The sequence below is a fragment of the Micromesistius poutassou genome (assembly GCF_964030765.1).
Source record: "Micromesistius poutassou genome assembly, chromosome: 22".
NCBI classification, from domain to species: Eukaryota; Metazoa; Chordata; class Actinopteri; order Gadiformes; family Gadidae; genus Micromesistius; species Micromesistius poutassou.
In genome coordinates, this window is record NC_140292.1 from 2,806,822 (window position 1) to 2,828,079 (window position 21,258).

The following is a 21,258-nucleotide window of genomic DNA, read 5'->3' on the forward strand; positions in this document are numbered from 1 at the left end:
AAGTAACCAGGAAGCAATCACAAGCCGCATATGTTACATGTAAGTCTGTATATTTAATTATTCTGCTAAATACAGTAATCATATTTCCCAATAAGCAGATTTGCTGTACAATATTTTTACGATACCTTTCCTATGATAAACAGTGTCTTTTACTGCCGACAAAGGCCAGCTTTTGCCGCTTAAAACCTCTCAATAATTAAAAATATCGATTTACTTATTATAATGTAATGAATTGAATTGAACCATGAGATGAGGTGATTTTTTTTTACAATGTAGTGCTCAGGAATAAGGGCGAAATACAATCTGGGCCATGCCAGCTTGTATAAAGATAATACTACACATTCACACCAAAAGTAACAACAGTTTATGATGCCTTCACATGTACATTCAAGGTACAAGATGGCCAATTTAACAAATACAGGCAAAATAATAATAATAATAATAATAATACAGAATTCAAAAACACGTATACAATGAGACATGCTAGGTGAACATAATCGCACCCAAAGTTTAAATTAGTGTAAATCCTTTCCTTCGCTACGGTATTCTGACTCAAATATCCCCAAGAGGAAGACTAACCATCGTCTTGCCTTGACAAAGCAAATCAGGTGTGTGCTATGAGTTACCGTGAAAACAGATTTGGGCTCCGCCCTTAAAAAAATAAAAAATAAAATGTCATCATGTCAAACCAAACACTGATGATTTTAATACAACATTTAAAACAAGTACTTCAGTACTTAGTGGGGCTCACATACACTTTAGCTTAGGCTGAGGGGTTGCACTCCAGATATACAGCATTTAAACCAGAATATTCAAATTAAAACCCAAAGCCAGCTCTGCGTTAGTGTGTCTCTCTGACTGTTTATTAAAAATGTCTCTTGTTGTTAATTGTTCCTGTTCCCTTAACTCAATTCTACTGTCTGCCGGCAGCAGTTTCAGTTTTTACTTTAGTAACTTTGACCAGGTGGTGTTCAACCTAACTGGTGGCTAGTTGGCAGCTAGCCGTTGGCTAGTTAGCAGCTACCTGGTAGCTAGCTAGCGGCTAGCTGGTGCCATCTGCTCTCATAGCTGTTGGGGGCATCTAAAACCACAAGTTGTAATGAGTATAGAGGCTTCTCTAATGTGAATGGAGAGGTACACAGCAAGAACCGATTGCATTTATAACAGGATGAAATTAATATATGGACATGGAACAGTCCATAAAATTAGTAAATTGATTCCAATTCCAATGTCATTTTGTATCTGTTGTGCAGAAAACAGCAATGGGCTCCTTAATTTAGTCTGCCTTACATTTCCCTGAATGTTAGTAACAACACAATGTGCTGGTTTTTGTATTTACTGTGCCATATTTCTATATTCTATCATCTAATTGAATTAAACTATGATTCAGTATTATAAACAGATATTTTCAAAAAGTCATTTTTTATCAAAGGTAGGAACAAGTTGTTGTATTTTTTGTAGTAAATATAACCCTAAAAAACGTTTCAATAGTTACACTGGCTATGGCTTAGCAGAACGTTTCAAGCACCTTGCAGACAATGGCTCCAATAAAGCATTTTTATACTGAGTTGAGGTAAAACATATTGCTTTTCTATACGTGAATCCTCCCAAAACTCCTGAGCTTGCTAAAACAGCCCTGTCAATTCAACAAAGTTCTTCTAAATAAGCTTTTTTATTCACGTCAAGTGAAATCTTTCATTGGTTCAAGCCCTACTTTTAATGCAACCAGTTGCAAATGAGTGTATATTACTATTACTATACAGAATACATCTACTCTCCACACTATACATCTACGCACTTCTAACCTTCTCTAGTACTATTTCCTTTGTCTTTCTCTTTCTCTTTCCCTCTGCTCTCATAAAAGGCACGTCTCTTTCCTGCTCTCCTGCTCTCTCTCTCTCTCTCTTGCTCTCTCTCTCTCCTTCCCTCTTTTCTCACACATCTCTTCTTTTATTTCCAGTTTCCGCTCAAAAAGGTTGCATACCATCTTCGATATTCGTGTTTGCAAAATATGTTGAACCGGCAACAAGACATGTTCAGAACGGCCAATCACAGCGCTGTGATTCGATCAGCATTGCAGAAAAGCACTCGGGGGGGGGGGGGGGGGCGGGGTCAATGATGTTTCAATCACTCCTTACGTATTCGCTCTAACACCCGGAGTCATTTCACCCACCGCTTTCACACCTTTCACACCCCTAGCATACGCACAAACCCACTCACATATTTCACCTTCAATTTTTGTGCAAACATAAGTGCGTGAACTGTGTGTACTCAGAACCCCCTCAAGAAAAAATCGAACCTGTGGTTCAAACTAGAACTTCCTCTGGTGTCCTCAACCCGTACATGCTATCCCTCTGCAGTGCTATCCCTGTGTTGCGCGTGCCTCCTTTTTCCTTCCCCTGCCACTTCAATCCCTCTCCTGTACATTCTACCCATCACACTGAATAACACTTCCACTCGGTACAATAAGAATATGAATTGAACACTATATAGTAACTCTAGGGTCCCCCGGACCCCCCCTCCCTCTCCATCCTCTGGCAGTGGCACCCTACTCCCTGACCGGGTGAAGGGTCCATCATGTGGCCCACCCCTCCGACAGGCGGATCCTCTTCAGCGTGGGACTGTGGTGGCCCTCCTGGCTGGACAGCGGCTGCAGCAGGTAGGAGTTGCAGTTGCCGTTGTCGTTGTTGCCGCGGTGATGTTCGTCGCGGTCGTCGGCGCCGTCGTACGAGCTGCCGCAGCTGGACGCGCTGTCGTCCGGCGAGTGGCCGGAGTCCCCTGGCGCCCGTCCGGCGCCGGTGGTGGAGTAGCCGCCGGTGGCGCCGGCGTTGTTGGGGAGGAGGCCGTTGCCGCCCAGCCGGGCGTTAACCATCCCCCCGCCGACGCCGCGGTCGCGAGGAGGGGACGCCGGCTCCGACTTGATGTGGAGGTTCTGGTGAGCCGAGGTCAGGTTCAGATTGGAGTTCTGGCACAGCGTTCTAGAACACAGAGGAGTAATGTTTAATCTGGTCTACAACAGAGTAGGCCTGGGCGATGTGGCTGAAAGTTATATCACGATATAACTTGATCATATTGATCAATATCGATAACTATTGTTAATTTTAATAATCTAAAAAGACTAGGAATTACCATGCTGGATTTAAACACTTCTGTTTAACACTTAATATGACCTTCCACTGTTCTTCACTGATAAATACTCCAATGTCGATACAACAATGGAAAACACTCAAATATTGGAAATAAGTATGGAACCGTGTTTATGTAACAAACCCAGCTGCTAGATTCGGTGGTCCAGTCTTTTATCGATATATATTGAACATGTTTTATATTGATATTGATCAAAAGTCTATCACGATACGATAATTTATTGTTTTATTACCCAGGCCTACAACAATGTGATGTTTAAACATGGTTCTAGAACACAGAGGAGTAATGTTTAATCTGGTCTAGAACAGAGTAATGTTTAAACATGGTTCTAAAACACAGAGGAGTGTTGTTTAAACATGGTTCTAGATGGCAGAGGAGTGATGTTGTAGAACACAGGAGTCATAGACAAAAAGCGTTCTAGAACACAGAGGAGTAATGTATAACATTCTTGAACACAGAAGACTAATGTTTAATCTGGTCTAGAACGCAGAGGAGTGATGTTGTAGAACACAGGAGTCATAGACAAAAAGGGTTCTAGAACACAGAGGAGTAATGTATAACATTCTTGAACACAGAAGACTAATGTTTAATCTGGTCTAGAACACAGAGGAGTGATGTTCTAGAACACAGGAGTGATAGATAAACAAGGTTCTAGAACACAAAATATGGATAGCTAAAAAGAGAACAGCGTGCAAACAACACAATAGTTATAAGTATATTTCTTTATATTTGGTACTCATTTGCTAACTGTACTTTTGTGTTGCAAACGTTGACTCATATTTATGTTATTCAAAACCTGAACACTCAGCACACAGGAAAGAAAGGACACTCTGCACCCAAAGACACACAAGGTTCTAGAACAAGACAAGTGAGGGAGAAGAACAGCGCTGAGGGCTAGCATGTGCAAACAAACCACAAAGCAGCGCTCACCCCATGTGCCCCATCGTGGAGTGCTGCAGAGACTGGAGCTGCTGCTGCTGCCAGTTTGTAACTGAGCCCAGACCCGAGCCCCCGAACCCAGACAGAGATGACAGGTCCCCGCCGAGGGAGTACTCTGGAGGAGACAGGGTTCACAATAACATGACTGGTTAGCTCTGGAGGAGACACGGTTCACAATAACATGACTGGTTAGCTCTGGAGGAGACACAGTTCATAATAACATGTAACACACAGATCATAATAACATGACTGGTTAGCTCCGGAGGAGACACGGTTCACAATAACATGACTAATAACATGATTATCTCTGGGCTCAGAGAAGGCACCGTCCACAATAACATGACTGGTTATCTCTGGACTCGGAGAAGGCACCGTCCACAATAACATGACTGGTTATCTCTGGAGGAGACACAGTTCCTAACAACATGACTGGCTTACTCTTGAGGAGACACAGTTTCTAACAACATGCCTGGTCACTAGTTAGTCTGCTCTTTTTTAGGCATCATCTTGCTCAAGGATGCCCAGATGGTCTGCAGATATTTCGGCTTCAAACCCAGAACCTTTGGCCGGGAGTCAGCACCCTAACCACTATACTCCTCACTTTCATGTAATAATATATACTTTTTGATGGAACAACCGAAGCCTCTTACAATACCGTGAGTGCAACAACAACATGCAATAACAAACTCTATCCTAAGTGAGTTTCCCAGTTCAACCTGTGATACCTCTGTGCTTTGATCAAAGGGTTTATGTCATTGAACCAAAGGGGTTTTGTTCACACCTGTGCCATAGGAGCTGGACAGTGGGGAGGGATACCCCCCCATGGCCTGGCCAGTTAGGCCCGGGGTTGCTATGGAGACGGCGGGCGTTGTCAGGGTCTGTCCAGTCTGGGAGTGGTTTATCCTCTGGTTCTAGAAGGGAAACAACATGACACAAACATCAGACTCAATCATAGACGCCGTTTGGTGGACACTTTTTGTTGACAAGATGAAGAGGAAAAAGATTAAGAAGAGGAGGATATTAACTATCCATCTCTCTCTCTCTCTCTCCCTCTCTATCTCTCACTCTCACTCTCTCTCCCTCTCTCTCTCCGTCTGTCTGTCTGTCTGGAGGCTGAAGGGTCGTCTCACCATGGCGGCCATGTTGTTCTTGTTGGTGGGGGGCAGCAGGGGTCGGAGGTCAGGTTTGCGGTTCACGGCCATGGGGGAGGGGCTCTTGGACTGCATGTTTTTGGTCAGCCCTCCAGGGGACATCAGGCCCGGGGAGCCACAGTGGTTAGCGTAGCCCACATTACCTGGTGGGGGACATTCATTACCTTAATGAATGTCATGTGTTAACCACGTCAATTCAGTTACTACATCTTGAGTAAAAAAAAAGGTGTGCCTCTACATTAACCACTGCAGCCTAGGAGTACAGATATTGGTTCTGTCTATAGGGCATTTGACCTTACCTTAGATTAAAGGTAAATGTTGTGTAAATGCTGTGTCTCTCTAAAGGGATACTGTTCATTGCAGTGCTGACTGTCTAAGGGTACGGTTTGCGGGTTGAGATATGTTAAGTGTCTACAGTACCACACCACATAGGGTGCATGTGGGACTAAAGGTGGTGATGTGGTGACTGGTGAATCACTCACCAATGCTTGAGACTACAGAGTTTGCCAGCTCCTGGCCCATCATTCCTGCAGAGATCACATGAACATGCCAGTCAATAACTATGTGAACATAATAAACAAGTTAATACATGTGTAAGTAAAATATACGCAAAAAATACACACTAAAATAATTTTTTAATATTAAATATTAAAATATCATATTCTTTCAAATTAGGCCCCGCACAAAGCGTAGCCTGCAGTGTTGTGTTCTCTCTGCCAGCAATCAGGAGGAAATGATAAACAATGAGTTGCCACTTGTCTGAGTGAAGCTGAAATGCATGGCTCCTTAAATGGCTATCAACGTCACCGAGATGCCCGGTTCGTGAGGGTAGTGGGCAGTCCACTCCATTTATAGCTGCCGTTTAGCCCTAACATTGGTGCTGACCTTATGTCATGACTCTGTGTTCTGATCGGGACAAAGGACAGACTATGGAATGATTGTAGATTTGAATCTTCTTCAATATTAGGGCACAAAATAATGAATTAATGAATGAATGTAGGAAGGAATTTAATTTAGGACGTTTGCGGAAAGGAAGGAAGTTAGGTAAATAAGTATGAAAAGCGAAGATAAAACACAAATCCAGTTTGTACCAGTATTTCCAGTGCTGGGGGGTCTATGTGGGGACAGGCTGTTCCTCTGTAGAGACGGGTGTGTGTGAGACAGGGGCAGAAGGTTATGGTTTGTCAGGGTGCCCCCTACAGTCTGGTGGGTGTACAGCAGTCCACCTGGGTTGTTGCCTGAGATGGAGATACCCATGTCGTAGTTAGATTGGGGCATGGCCTGCTGGACAGAAACACAGAAGAGGATTCAAACAATGTTCCAATGCTGTATGTACAGTAGGATTTACCTTTTACTAGTGATGAAATAGTGGCTGCTAGTGGCCACAATAGGTAAATCACACTTATATATTACATTCTTAGTAAATTAGGATTATCCTAATAAATACATGGGAATCAAGTGTGAAACAAATTTGATCTACAGTTAAATTCAATGTTTGTTGTATTTTTCTTTTTACCGTCTATAAAACTAAAATAACTTTTATTAGGAATCGATTGCTGTACCAAACACGTTAGATGATACACCACATACATAAAGTTAGCATTTCATTTCCAAATGCGCCAGGGCAACATGCTGTCACAAAATTTCCTATCATCGGTCACAGCAGATATGCTTATAAATAGCTTCCATGCATCCACAAGGCGCGAGCCTTCAAGTCGAGTACATGGGTTTGACCGATGAGATTACCCCCCCGGTCTAGTGGCATCGAGGCTATGGCTATGAGCGATCAGTAGTGAAACATGAGTAGTGTCGCTCACACAGAGTCTCTGTCTGCTGATCATGAGGTCGATGTCATCGTTTATCTTGCGGTACTTGTCGTCGGACTCTGGGCTCTGGCCCGCAGAGTCGTCAGCCTCGATGTCAGGGCTGTCGCAGCCGCCCAGGCCCTTCTTACGCAGCGTCTGTGGGGGGGGGGGGGGTGAAGAAGGGAGGACGGAAGGAAGGGAAGAAACAAAGAAGAGATGTGAGACATTATAAAGGAATGGGGGGAATGGAAGGAATGGAAGATAGAGAACGACAAAGAGGGGAAAAGGCAAGAAAAATGTATGGAAAGTCACAGAGAGAGCAAAAGAAGGAATGAAAGGGAGAGATAATAAAGCAAGAAGGAAAACGACAGAAGGAAAGAGAGAATAGAAAGAAAGGAGAAAAAGAAGGAAGGAACTAAATAAATACATAATTTGGGTTTGTAGGTTAAAATGTAAAGAGACGTGGAACATCACACAGAATTTGGTTGCGTTGGAAGGAGAACTAGAATAACGAAATGTACACTTCACACACAAGGGGGCGCCATCGGAAAGGTTTCCACAAACCCAGCGCAACAAGTCGAGGGCCGATTCTACAGTAAAATAGGGGATTCATAGGGGGTGTGTGTATATGCAGTTTTGAACAATCCAAAAGTGTAAAACTGCCCCAAGCTGTGTTTTGAGATAAAGGCATACATTTGTACACATATTAGTGAGTTTGATTGCAAATTAATTGAGCATTCAATAACTATTTGGTGTACGAATCAGAGCTCCTATCTCTTCACCCCGCGCAGTTTGGAAGTATTCGCCAACCATAACGTATCCTTTCTTTAAAGTACCACCCGCCATTTAACTGCGTCTCTAAAGTACACTTGTGTAAGCTGCTACTGACCTGCCTCAGAAATGTACAGCCTGTTGGCACACACACACACACACACACACACACACGCTCACACACATGCGCGCGCGCGAGTGCTAGCCTAGCGTAACTTGCCCAACCATCTTAGTCACGTCCACCTGTTGTGCACATTGGCAGCAGAAGAGTGCGGCTCAGCCCAGCCACCGCCAATACAAGCCCCAGTACTGGGGGGACTACCGTAGAAGGACATCTCTCCCCCGCCACACCCCACACTGCCTACACGCCCCCCCCCCCACCCCCTAGCCCTGCTGCATGCTGGGAACTAGGATCACTCTCTCACCCAATCGATTCCTTCATGGAGCATCAGCGAAAGTCTTCAGCCGTAGCTGTTAACACTGAAACACACTTCCGCACAATACAGTCTATCATGAGTCTAGGACCCCCCCACGCACACACACACACACACACACACAAACACACACACAGACAAACACACTTATTAAGGACCCTCACATGCATTCTGTGGTTAACCTTGATACTTCCAGGAATGCAGTTTAGTGTTTCGTTGGTGTGTGTGTGTGTGTGTCTCTCTATCTGTGGGGATGTGTATGTGTGTGTGTGTGTGTGTGTGTGTGTGTGTGTGTGTGTGTGTCTCTCTCTGCATGGATGTGTGTGTGTGTGTGTGTGTGCGTTTCTCTCTCTGCTTAGATGTGTGTGTGTGTGTGTGTGTGTGTGTGTGTGTGTGTGTGTGTGTGCATGCGTGTTTAACTGTGTGTGTGTGTGTGTGTGTGCGGGTCGGGGTAATGGGGGGTGACAGGTGGTCCAAACAGCTGACTGGCGGGCAGCTGAAGATGCGTTGTGCTGGGAGACGCCGGACAGCAGAACTATAAACCACCTCATGACTGCATCCTTCACCCCTTCACCTAGACCACGCCACGCCCGCACCGCATGCTCCCGGACGCTGCCCTTCTCATTCTTTAATTCACACACAAGTATCTGCGGTCTATCGTGTAGGCCTAGTGGTGTTAGGTATAAAAATCAACCAGATGTAACTTTATTTGGACGAAGAACACATTCTTGGTGTTCAGTGACTGCGGCAGACCTGCTTTAAAACACACGTGTAACTCTGCTGTTTGTTCTACAGAATGCTGTTATGTTAACCGACTTATAGGGAATACGTTTAAACAACGTGCGTCACTGCTGACGGCCACATGCACTCTTTGAACAAATCACAGCTTTAAATGTAACCCAGAAAAGGACCCAGTGTGTGTGTACCTTTAAATAAAAAACATGATTTCAACTTTTTAACATCAATCTGTTCCTCTGTGAAAATCACAAGACTTAGAACTTCTCCACATGAAGCTCAGAAACGTCAAAGACATGAAATCTCGGAGGCAGGGTTTTGGGTCGTAGCTCGAGCTGTGTGGGGGAGTAGCGGGGTCGGTTCCGGAAGGAAGCAGTGAGGTAATGCGGGACACCAGAGACCGACGTGACTCAGTAGTACGCCATCCGCTGTCACTTCTTTGGTTCGCTCCAGCAGCGGTTCACGGACAGGCATAGCCTACGCTAACTCTTCTACGCGAGCAAAAAAAAAAAAAAAAAAAGCCTCACTCCCACAAACACACAGAGCCTCCAGGTCTATTCTTAGCCGCGCTGCGCTATTTATAGCCCGACACTACCGGCTTCCAGACGTTCAACAGGGAGGGACCTCAGCCAACACAAAGAGAACTCTGGTTCCTGCGGGAGAGTGTGTGTGTGTGTGTGTGTGTGTGTGTGTGTGTAGGAGGATGTGTGCATTTGTGTTGTACACCATGACAAAACAGCTGTTTCTAATCTAATACACACCCTTGAAAGGGACACTGCGTGAGAGTTGGGCTGTTCTACTAACAAACCGATGTGAGCATGTCGGCACAAAGTTCTGTTCAAAGGGTTTGTCGTTTGTCATGTGTTGCGACGACAACGTTCAGATGTTTGTGTTGAAATGTTAAAGGAAGTGAACAGCAATAAATACATATTAGAAGCCTTCCCCTGATATTCAGTTTATAATCACCAGTAGACATAGTATAGTCTATATTGAAGTGTTTATGTGTTCTCAAGTCACTATTTTTTCCCCTTCTTTCCCTGTATTTCTGTCTGCTCTATACAGGTCCTCATTATCATAGAAATATATACATAGATGCCACATTAACTGCTTGAGCTTGGAGCCGTTATTGCGATACGGAGATGTCGCCCCGATATTGGAGAGTATACCAGTGTTACTTTATACAAATACAAGTAAATGTGGGAGATGCGTTTTTCACTTCTCAACTCGCTTTTGTTAAAGGGTTCAGGAGCTACATGGATTAAAAAATAGTAAAAGACAGTTATTTAAATGTGATACTGATTGAATATGAATATAAGACGAATCATTGAAATTGGTTGAAATGTTAAAGTTAAAGTGATTTTTACCAGGAAAAACACAGCTTCCCCATTTACTTGTAATTATTTACAGACCAGTCATAGCCTGTCCAATATGGTGTGATGTCACTAGAGGGTCGATTGTGAAATGGCTTGTAATGGCTGATCAACATCCCGCCTGGTGGAAAAATAGTGGACCCTTAATGCTGGATTTACTTTGTTCACCCTTCAACACCTACACTTCACCAGGACTGTCTCACTGCAGGCCTACACCTACACACATTACTGTAACAGCCGGAAACAATTCATCCCAACCCATCCTATGTTTTCTCCATATGTTTAATTAAAGCTGTTTGTTTGAGCGGACCTCCCTTCTCGGTTGCTGCCCTAGAACGAACCGGTCGTTACACTGTGCACAGCCAAGCTGAGAAACAAACATGTTTACAAGTTAGGGGTTAGAAGTTCTCCAAACTACAAATAGCCACAAAGAACCAAGTTTTCATAAGCTAGCCCACAGGCAGCCTGTACAGAACGGAGACACTGGCCAACACCCCCAACCCGCCATCGGTGAAAAAAAGATGATTTTAAACAAAGGGGCCTCTCTTCTAGTACATTCCTTTGTAGCAGATATTTCTGGTTGAGATTTTTCACAGCTCCACACCGTAGCAGTAAGTGTGTGTAGCCAAACATGAACCCAGCGCTAACCCACGCCTCCGTATAGCGTCCCATACAGCAGTGACTCAGCATCGCAACACCGTTACACAACGATCCACATTTCACATAATAGATAGGAGGGTTCAGCAGCCTGTCTGTTGGTATGCCGGCTTTTATTTTGAAGATCCACAATGAATATAATACAGCCTATTGTATTCTTAGCAAGCTTACGTAGGATTTATTGGGGGAGAGTTCAACTTCTTTATAGCAGGAACCACTATGTAGGTTACCTACTAGATTAGGTTCATGTTTGGCCAAACCAGAGAGATTAAACCTGTTTAAGAGAGATTGATGTATCTCATCTTCCAATCAGAACATGGAAAGGATCCATCCTTGGTAATTACCAATGATATTGATCGAACAATGTGTGAAAACGATTCACTGGGTCGAGTTGAACTACACACGACCTAGACTATAGAGCCAACTAGATCTCTGCTCCTCAACCCACTGAGAGTGAATGCATGGAATTCAATGAAATAACAGGATGATGTGCTAAAAGAGGTAAAAGAGTGGTAACAAAGTCAGCTTGTTGTGTACACTGCTGCAGAGACAGATGCAGGAGCTAGGTCTTCACTGATTGGCTGAGAGCTGAGGAGATTACGGTAACAAGGTAAATTGGATTGAGGTAGATTAGAGAAGATTACCGCAGGGGTAAACCCTGCTCTGGATCATGGTGGTAGAGGAGCCATGGGGCGGAACTCGTGTCGGACACATAACATAGCAAACGTGTGAGCAGCAGGCATATGGACAAGACACCCATGTGCTGTCTCACATGCACGTACCGGGTCCTACCAAAGTCACAGGCAGAACCACCGTTGGTTTCTATGATTACTGGTCACTCTTCTAAGAGTTACTAGTTACTAGTTTACTAACTTTTATTACAAATAACTCTTCTTACTAGTGTACTCTCTTTTTACATATTTACTTACTACAAACTTTATTCCAAGTTAATTTATGGCTATTAATACTAGTTTACTCTCTTTTTACAAGAGAGTAATTCCCTTAAAGTAAAGTAAAGCTACTTCTTAATAGTTAGCTAGTAATTCCCCAGTTCAAATGAAACTTTTGTTTACCTCCAACTCTCTTCTACATTTACCTCCATCTCATACAAGTGTACTTGAATGAATCTCTCCTATGTGTTAAGCTAGTGGCACACATGTTGTGCAGCTTCACGTAAGTGTGTGTGTGTGTGTGTGTGTGTGAGTTTGCCACCCACCTCCACAATGTCCGAGTTGGTCCTGCTCTCGTGGGGCTCGTTGTACTCTGTGTATTTGAGCAGGACCTTGTCCATGTCGGTGCTGGCGTACTGGAACAGCTTGTTGGTGCTGTTGAAGATGATCAGGGCGATCTCGCAGTCGCACAGCACGCTCAGCTCGTACGCCTTCTTCATCAGGCCGAACTTGCGCTTGGTGAACGTCACCTTGAGGGGGGGAAGAGCCATCGAGAGTGTGAGCGGTGGATTATTGCTTTGCGTATTACATTTAGGTTAATCGTAGTGTATACTACTGGTGGACTATCATTGACTATTTTGTCAATTGGTCAAAAAATTTAGCCCCTCCCACTAAGTGGGCGGGAACTCAATAACAGGGGTTCTGTCGTGGGTGTAGGAGGGGTTACGGGGGTGTTGGGAGTCAGATTATTGTAAACAAAGAGAGAGGTACGGGCTGGCCAGCAGGTTTCTATTGTAGAATATATAAGTTAAAGGATGTGAATTGATTGAAATCAGGTCAGCATTGATATGCTCAGGTTACTTCAAGCCACAAGCTAGTAGAAATGTTACACACAGCGACTCTAAGGAGCATGTAGGGGTAAGGCGTCTTGCTCACGGATGCGGACATCGCGGGTTGAACCCACAACCTTACTTTTGGGAGGCCAAAACCCAAACCTCTAGACTATCCTGCCCCACAAACAGTGAAAGCTTTAGAACAAACACACACACACACACAAACATGCACACGCACACACACACACAAGCAGTTTGCTGTGTTACGGAAGGATTGTGACGATGTTAGTACTGCCCATCTGCAGGGGTCAGGAAGCACATGTGCCTGCACTTCCTGTGAAAACAGGAAGCAAGGAACCACTACCTCCGCCTTAGGCTGTTTGTGTGTGTGGGTGTGTGTGTGTGGGTGTGTGTGTGTGTGTGTGTGTGTGTGTGTGTGTGTGTGTGTGTGTGTGTGCGTGGTTTGAGAGAATAAGAGATAGAGAGCGAGAGTGAGAGAGAGCAAGAATGAGAGAGAGATAGCGAGAGAGTGCGAGAGAAAGAGAGAGAAAGAGACATGTATTTCGATGTTTTAGGGACAACATTTAATTAAATGGCCCTTTGTCTATCTTTGTTTACAGTGACATTAGGAAGTAAGTAAGTAAGTAAGTAAAGCTTTTATAAACACACATTTATAAAGTGCTTCACAAACCCAAGAAAAAATATAAATTAATAAATAATATAAAACAAAGCACAATGAGAGACAAGCTAAAACTAAAACGTAACAAAAACTTAAACGTAACCAAAAGTTAAGACGGGGATGTAGGTCTATAGAAGGGCTTGTCTGTAAAGATGGGGTTTTAGAAGCCGATCAAAACAGACCAAATATTCAGCATATCTGATCGATTTTGGGGAAGACGGTTCCAGTGGGCAGGGGTTAAGAATAGCAACCACCGGAACACCCTAGCAACTATACAGTACCCCCTGGCAACTGGTCATGTTTTTGGTTGTATTTTAAGGTTATTAAGTTAATAATAAGTTCCGAACTGAACTGATTTCAACACCTTAGTCAACAACCAATAAAACCACCAGTTGTCATGACAATTCAACAACTGATATAAACACACTGACACAAAGAGCTTGTGGCGGTCTCATGACGACATGCTATCAGACTGTTAGCAGCACATGTGCGCAGCAGATACGTTTTAGCGGTTACATGTTACAGACTACATGTTAGCCACTTCATATTAGCGGCTACATGTTAGTTGCTACGTGATAGTGGCTACATGTTATTGGCTGAATTTTAGCGGATGCATGTTAGCGGCTACATGTTAGCTGCTACGAGTTAGCAGCTACATTTTAGCGTGTTTGTACCTGTCGGTTGCGTTCATCCATGATCCGCGCTATCTGAATCTTCTTCCTCCCCATCTTTGCGTTTTCTTGTCGTGTCTTATCTTGTAAAAGTTGTGCTTCTTATTCACATCCAGATCCTTCGGAAGTCTCTTAATTCACTCTTCTATCACGTCACAATTCTTGAGTTCCTTTGAGAAATGAGAAAGACAAGTAAACAGTTAATAAGGGAATGTCATCAACATCATTCTCTATCGATAGGGTTTGGGGTTAGGGTGTGTAACATACTGCTTATATCTCACAGTGTCGTTGTGTCACTGAGGAGCAGCTATGGGGTTAGGGCATCCCGCCCAAGGCTGCCAAAGGGAGGGCTGAGGACACTTGGGTTCGAAACCCAGAGCCTTTTGGCTGGGAGTCAAACACCTCTAACCAACTTGACTATCTGGCCTCCGATCCCTACACAAAAGACCTCTCCCAACTCCCTGAAGGTACTTCCAGGTAAAACCCACTGGGGCCTCGTCCGAAAATACAATTGCGATGAAAAGACATTGTTATGAAAACAATGAAAACACAAAAATGTTTTCTTAGTAATAGAACGAAAGTATGTGTCACTACAGTGTTGTGGTATCACTGTTCACATCATGTCCTTCTTATTATTAATCAACCATGTCAATGTAGAACAACATCTAGCAGCTCTAGACTTCCATGCGTACTTGCTTAGATAGGCAGACCCAGTAGCTGAAACCAATAGCCAACTACCATACCACTGCTGTATTTGTGATTATTATTTTGTTACTTTCTAAGCTCGGTGAGCTTAGAAACTGATGAATCGACTGAAACACTGGTTGAAAACCTTACTGCTGGACACATGGACTATGAAAATAACAGCCCATGCACACGTGAATGATCCTCTACTTCCTGTACTCCCTGCAGCTAGATCCCTAATCCAGCCCAGTCCAGCACAGTCTGGTCTTAACGGTTCACCCCTAGCCAGCCAAACAAACATCCCATGTGGCTCTCTCGCCATCCTGCTTCCATCTTGCGTCTATCTTGGTTCTAAAGGGTGGGGGGTACTGAATGTGGAATTCCGCATTCAGTTCATGCAGCTAGTGTTAAGAACCAAGATGGCCACCAGGTCAATAAGGACCAAAGACCCAATCGCGAGTCCCTTCATCTCTAGGTGTTAACAGGATGAGGTGAACCTTGAACACCAGAGGACCAGTACAGCCTAGAAGGGCCGTCTGCTGATGTGTCCATAGGTTAAAAGATCTAGGTTGTTTGTCTGTAAACGTCCAGCGAGAGAGACTAAGTCAGCCCAACCTTCACCTTGCCCCTAATAGGATCTCGACGGAAACACACGCATGCACACACACACACACGCACACACACACACACACACACACACACACACAAACACATGCATACAAAACCAACCCTGCCTTTCTAAACTGACACACAAACAGGAATGCGTCACTGCAAGGAAAGTGGAGGAAAGGAAAATGAAAGAATTGAGAGACGGACAAAGAGCAACTCCACACGATTCGCCGTTTAACGGGAGTGACAAGAAGTTAAATCTGTGATCACTGCCTGGTGCATTTATCTCAGCGCTCCCACACACCCACACTACAAACTTGCTGCTGCTATTTTTAGACGCCACGTAAACCAAAAAAGGACACAGAGAAAAAAAAAAAAAAAAACATAAATGAGAGTGAACTCTTTACCCCAAACAACAAGAGGACTGGTTTCCAGTTTGGCAAATGAAAAGGCATGGTCGCCAGATTGGAGAGATGTGTCCTCATTTGTCCTCAATTAGTATAGTTGGTTCTCATTCGTCTATTCTCTTCCACACACCCTCTTTTCTCTCTCTCTCTCTCTCACACGCTGTGTTTATCTTACTCTCCTTTTTAATTCTCACTGTCTCTCACTCTCTCCATATTTGTGTCTGCCTCTCTCTCTCTTTATCTCTCCATCGTTGACTCTCTCACTCTCTCTCTCGTCCTTTCAAATTTCAAAAAAAATCCTAAAGAAAAGTCCTACCATTAAACTTCGAGGAAAATGTACGCTTTTGGTTGTTGTTGTTTGGTGTCCGCCCAAACACACACACACACATACACACACATACACACACACACACACACACACACACCCACCCACCCCCCCCCCCCCCCCCCCACACACATACACACACACACACACACAAACATACACAGCATGCAAGTGAGTGTGCACACAGTGCGTGTTGTTGTGTCTCTGTGTGCGTCTACAGAGTGAGGCCGTACATGCCAGCAGAGCGACATGTGGCACTGCCCTTGTAGTACTTGGCAGGGCACTGGAGCGGAAGAGAGCGCCAGGGTGTGTGGGAGAGCAGATATATAAAGATATATATATATATTTATAAATATATCTATCCCATCCCCAATACAGTAATACACACACATTATATTGGGGTATTAAATGAAAAATACCCATTAGTTCTAGGAATATCCAACAGTGAAACAGTGAAACCAGTGTTTGGAAGTCAATAATATACATGAGTGGTCTGATTATGCTACTGTACGGTTAGACACTCTAAAACAAAGACACACACTGTCTGAGCTCTTTCGCACCACAGGCTATGAATGTAGGGTGATATTGCATTGTAAAGCTCTAATAGCACATCATATGAGTGCAGTTACCCGTGTTTGACAGTAGCTTCAAGTAATGTTGTGCAGGTCTGTAAAATTCCACCAGATATTGGCCCTTAAGGGGTGTATCATTAAGTCAATGGTTCATTGGCCCTACATGGAGTATAACACATGGAAACTAAAACCACCCTATAATAATCTGTAAAGTTGTGTTGTCCCTTTGGTGTGAGAAGGGTACCCTGCTGTGATATGATAGTGTCCTTACACTAGAGACTGTTTGTGTTTAAAAGCCTACCAAGTTGGCATGACAGGCAACTATATAATGGATTCCTCGTTTGCCGCAGATAACCACATTTCATGGTCTAACATGAATGGGCCTTATCCGGACGAACAATTTAAGACATTGAGGTGTGGGTTAACAGAAGTCCTACATGACAGATGGCTTTGTAAAATAGTCAATGAGCTTATTCAAAAACGAGGCAGGCAAGGCAAAACGGACATGTTAACTTTAGGATAGGAAAGGCAAAACCGTTTTCTAGTTCACAACTTCTGAAACAGCAGGGGCTACCTTGCTGCTTTAAAAAAAAAAAAAACATAAGCACCTGAAATAATAAGGACTTTGTAATAAACAAAATGCCGGATCTAGGGTTTTCCCCCAAAAAAGCAACAACTTTTCTATGAAAAGGTCTTTTTAGAGAACATGAACAGCCTACATGTCCATGTTGTGTTCAGCAGCAGCAGAACCCTTGCAGTGATGTCACGTTATGGCTTATTCAACTCTGTCCGCTTTATCTTACCGAGAAGTTCACATCTGCTCCGGTCCACATGTGGCCGTGACAGCGTAGTCCACCTCAGATCGCATTGGTCTCGGCTCGAAGTTGATGAATAAGTTTTACGATGACTGATATCTCCAAGAATTCCTTTTTAAAAGACGAACCTCTTGGTCCGACACGTAGAAATAAAACAGCCCCCCCAAAAAACGACCTGACTTCAATCAATTAATCTCAGTTGTAAGCGGACATATCGGACATGTGTAGCGGGAATATGAGGTCTGGTGGACTGGACGGCGTGACTCGGAGTGACCGAGGTGGAGGAGGAGGATTACACGCTGATCCAGCTCTGCCCGTTCTTTGGCTTTGGACGAAACTTCAAGAAGTCAACACCACTAACCCCTTGGCCTTAACCCCTGGCGATTATCACACGCGGGGTTTAAAACCAAAAAACACACACCATTGCTGTCAATATATAAAGGCTAGTAACTTCAACTTACCAACTCTTCAATCAATCAATTCTTCAGATCCTTGTCATCAAACCCAATTCGGTTGTCTTCTTGTCTGCTCATGATCCGGGTTCAGAGTTTAGTCTCTCTCTCTCTCTCACTCTCTCTCTCTCTCTCTCGCTCTCTCTCTCTCTGGCTGGTTCCTCAGGAACACCCAGCTGCTCTCGGGCTCCGGCCGGTCGCACCTAGAGGGGAGACGGGGGGAGAAGTGCAGGCGTCCAGCGGTCAACCGTTCAGCGGCATCGTCAAGATGGCTCGTCCAGCGGTTTTCAGTTTCTTCTCGATGATCCTGGAGCACCCGGCTCTCGGGAGGGTTTCTCAAGCACCTGGAATTCAACCAAGGAACGGGCGTCAAAGTAGCGTTTTCGCGCGCGATTCAGAACAAGTTAATAATGTGTTAGGCATGTTGGACCATTAACATCATCGGATCAGCCCCTCGTATTTACACTACGAAAGGGGAATGAAGTGTGAGAGCAGCCTGGATTCTATTGACCGCCCATCGGATCAATACGTTCAAACCCCTTTCAAACCGCTCATCACGACTCTCTTCATATTATGGTTGGGAATTCCTGAATGTTCACAAAGTTCGTGGGTGCCTTTCAGTGGAGACTTTGAAAAGTGCAACTCAACTTCAAGTCATTTTCTTTGCGTTTAGATTTAAGGGAGAATCATGAAGATGAATTTAGCCTAAAGTGGGCTTTTTCCCCACTAAAATAGATCGTAAGTTATTGAAACAGACAAAACTAGGATATTCTTTGAGGGAGTCCAGTGAATAATTTATAATTTCTTTCTTTCTTTCAAATAGCAATAGGCCTACATATTGTATTTGAAAAATTCAAAATGTAACTTCAAAATGTTACAAATAAATGTTCCTGTGATCTTTCTTATGTTTAACTACATTAATGGGCGAAATTGACATATTGCTGAAATAGGAATCAGATATTAAAAATGTATTTAAAAATATGAATGCTAAGTCAACATACTTATATTATCACTAATTAATTTGAATTTGTGCCAAAAGATAACAAAAACGCAGTGAAACAGACCAGGGCTTTGAAAACAATTACACAGTCTTATGTAATTTATTTATTTACTTTAATTTATTTAAAATCTACATTTTACTTAGAGTTCAATTATGAAATCAACAACACCATTATGGAAAACCACAACAAAACAGCAACTCATTAGTTCTCACTCTGGAGAGACAACAGCCTAGCCTGTTTAAGTGAATGTAAAGCCTAACTGTCCGAAACATACCTCTGGCCTTTCAAGATGACCTTTCAGGCTGACCTTGGTCAAACACAACAGCACAACAGCTGAGCTTGTGAAGGTCAACGTAAACCAGCGAGCCAACATCATAACTTCCTACATCTTGTTCAGCGTTCCCAACCCGACTACGGTCCGACTCCATTCTGTTTGCTATCTCAAAGCGTGGGGCTGGTACTCCCAAGAAGCCTGCTTATGACAATGTAATTCAATGGCAATCAAAGGCCACCTCTGGTTGCCTGGGCTTTGACGCTGGTAAACTAAACCAATGAGTAATCACTTGTTATGCTGCCAGCTGTCATCTACTGCGGTCTGGAGGAATGTACTTTACAGAGTAGAGCTGTCTGATTCTTTAGAGTCCAACAAAATGAAAAGTAAATAGCAGAATTTGGCTGTGTGTTGAGTCTACATTTCTATACTGCTTTTTACTTTATTTATATTTGTTGACACTTGTTTTCTATGACATATTTACTGTAAATATTTACCGTTATGCCAAAACTGTACATTGTAGCTCCTAAATCTCGAATAACAAAGAATGTAGAAGCCCAAAGATTTGCCATGCAAACATCCATCAAACCATTGCAATTCCTGGCCTCAAACCCCCTTCTCTCTCCCACACACACATTGAGACAGGGCGGACCCTCCCCTTTAAATCATCGTGACTAATATTTACGACTAGTTTCTTAATCCAGAGCCAGTCAAAACCAAACCAAAATGTAATCTGAGACGGGACACCCAATGTATGCGAGAGTAATGTCATTCTGCTAGTTTTTCATGCGTGCGTGAATCCCACATGGTGCCACAATGGTCCACACTCACCAGTGCTGTTTAACTCTTCACCTGGAAGATCACCCCTTCAGCTCCAGCTGGGGGGGCGGCTTAGTCAATCCTTTGGGTGTTAATCAAGAAAAGGCGAAAAAGGGAAACAGAAGAAGAAGAAGAAGAAGAAGAAGAAGAAGAAGAAGAAGAAGAAGAGAAAGGAGATTCTATAAAGCCAGACCAGCTGGCTTGGAGGAACAGGACCCAGAACTGGGCTGTGTTTGGGTCGGGGATCAGTTCACACTGAGAGGTGTACACCGAAACTCACCCCTCACTAGCTCTGGTTACCCCACAGCCCCCTCCCCACTGGTCCCCCCTCCTCACACACACACACACACACACACACACGCACACGTACACACAGACACACATACACATACACATGCACACACGCACACATACACACACACCCTCACACACACACACACACACACACTAAGTGAAGTCACACAGACACACACGCACACACACACACACACGCACACACACAGCCAGGGCCCTCTCCCCTATCTCCGGCTAATCTACACATGCACGCGCACAGACACACACACACACACACTCCCACCCTCCCCACCCACATGCACGCAGGGGCGCATTCCCGAAGACACTCGCAATCCCAGCGCTAGCCTGTGACCCCCCCGGCTGCAGGAGGCTGGGGTATGTCTGTGGGCCCGGGCACCTGTCCCACTCACTCCCGGTATATATAGCTCCGGGGTGTCAATGAGGCTGCCTGGGCATGCGTGCGTGTGTGTGTGTGGGCCCCCTGTGTGTGTGTGTGTGTGTGTGTGTGTGTGTGTGTGTGTATGTGTGCGGCTACGAGAGAGTGCATGTACAGGCGAGTGGATGCGTGGATGTGTGTTGGGAGACTTGATTCGGTATGTGCATGTGGGCGTGCATGTGTGTGTGTGCATGTGTGTTTTATGTGGGTGCGTGTGGGTGATTTGTGACTTGACTCGCCGCGTGTGTGTGTGTGTGTGTGTGCGCGTTTTTGCAAGGGGAGAGGTGTTGATGACACTCGGGGTCTCTGCAGGCTCTTGGTGTAAGACCCACATGATTACGGCTCTAAAGAACAGCGGCCGAGAGAGAGAGATGGAGAATCAGAGAGAGAGAGAGCGGGAGAGAGAGGGCAGAGAGAGAGAGGGCAGGATAGAGATGAAACACTCAAACCTATCCTAGATATTAGGCCAGTAAGCATCTGCCAGGCCTGGG

The 21,258-nt window shown here is 44.3% G+C and overlaps 1 protein-coding gene across 3 annotated transcripts; it reads right to left on the minus strand.

Annotated features, from left to right (window-relative positions):
- Nucleotides 1-341: 341 nt before the first annotated feature.
- On the minus strand, nt 342-20,281 carry mef2ca (myocyte enhancer factor 2ca). 3 transcript variants are annotated; one of them, XM_084486873.1, is made up of 11 exons: nt 20,050-20,281; nt 17,956-18,290; nt 14,086-14,252; nt 12,226-12,429; nt 7,055-7,198; nt 6,329-6,518; nt 5,720-5,764; nt 5,217-5,380; nt 4,868-4,997; nt 4,078-4,201; nt 342-2,978 (listed from the first exon to the last, which is right to left on the minus strand). In XM_084486873.1, exons 3-11 carry the CDS (start codon nt 14,137-14,139, stop codon nt 2,576-2,578), a joined length of 1,458 nt encoding a protein of 485 aa, XP_084342999.1. In that variant the 5' UTR covers nt 14,140-14,252; nt 17,956-18,290; nt 20,050-20,281; the 3' UTR covers nt 342-2,575. The 3 variants fall into 3 exon arrangements, with proteins under 3 accessions (XP_084342999.1, XP_084342997.1, XP_084342998.1); XM_084486871.1 differs by having other exon boundaries at nt 6,329-6,521; XM_084486872.1 differs by lacking the exon at nt 20,050-20,281 and adding an exon at nt 19,222-19,358 and having other exon boundaries at nt 6,329-6,521.
- Between the last annotated feature and the right edge of the window lie 977 nt (nt 20,282-21,258).

Bases quoted from the DNA above. Each gene is read 5' to 3' on its own strand.
- mef2ca (XM_084486871.1), bottom strand. From the start codon at position 14,139: ATGGGGAGGAAGAAGATTCAGATAGCGCGGATCATGGATGAACGCAAC. The intron at 12,430-14,085 runs GTACAAACACGC...CCCCCCCTCAAG, and splicing joins TGGATGAACGCAACCGACAG to GTGACGTTCACCAAGCGCAA. The intron at 6,522-7,054 runs GTGAGCGACACT...GTTTCTGTCCAG, and splicing joins TCAGCAGACAGAGACTCTGT to CAGGCCATGCCCCAATCTAA.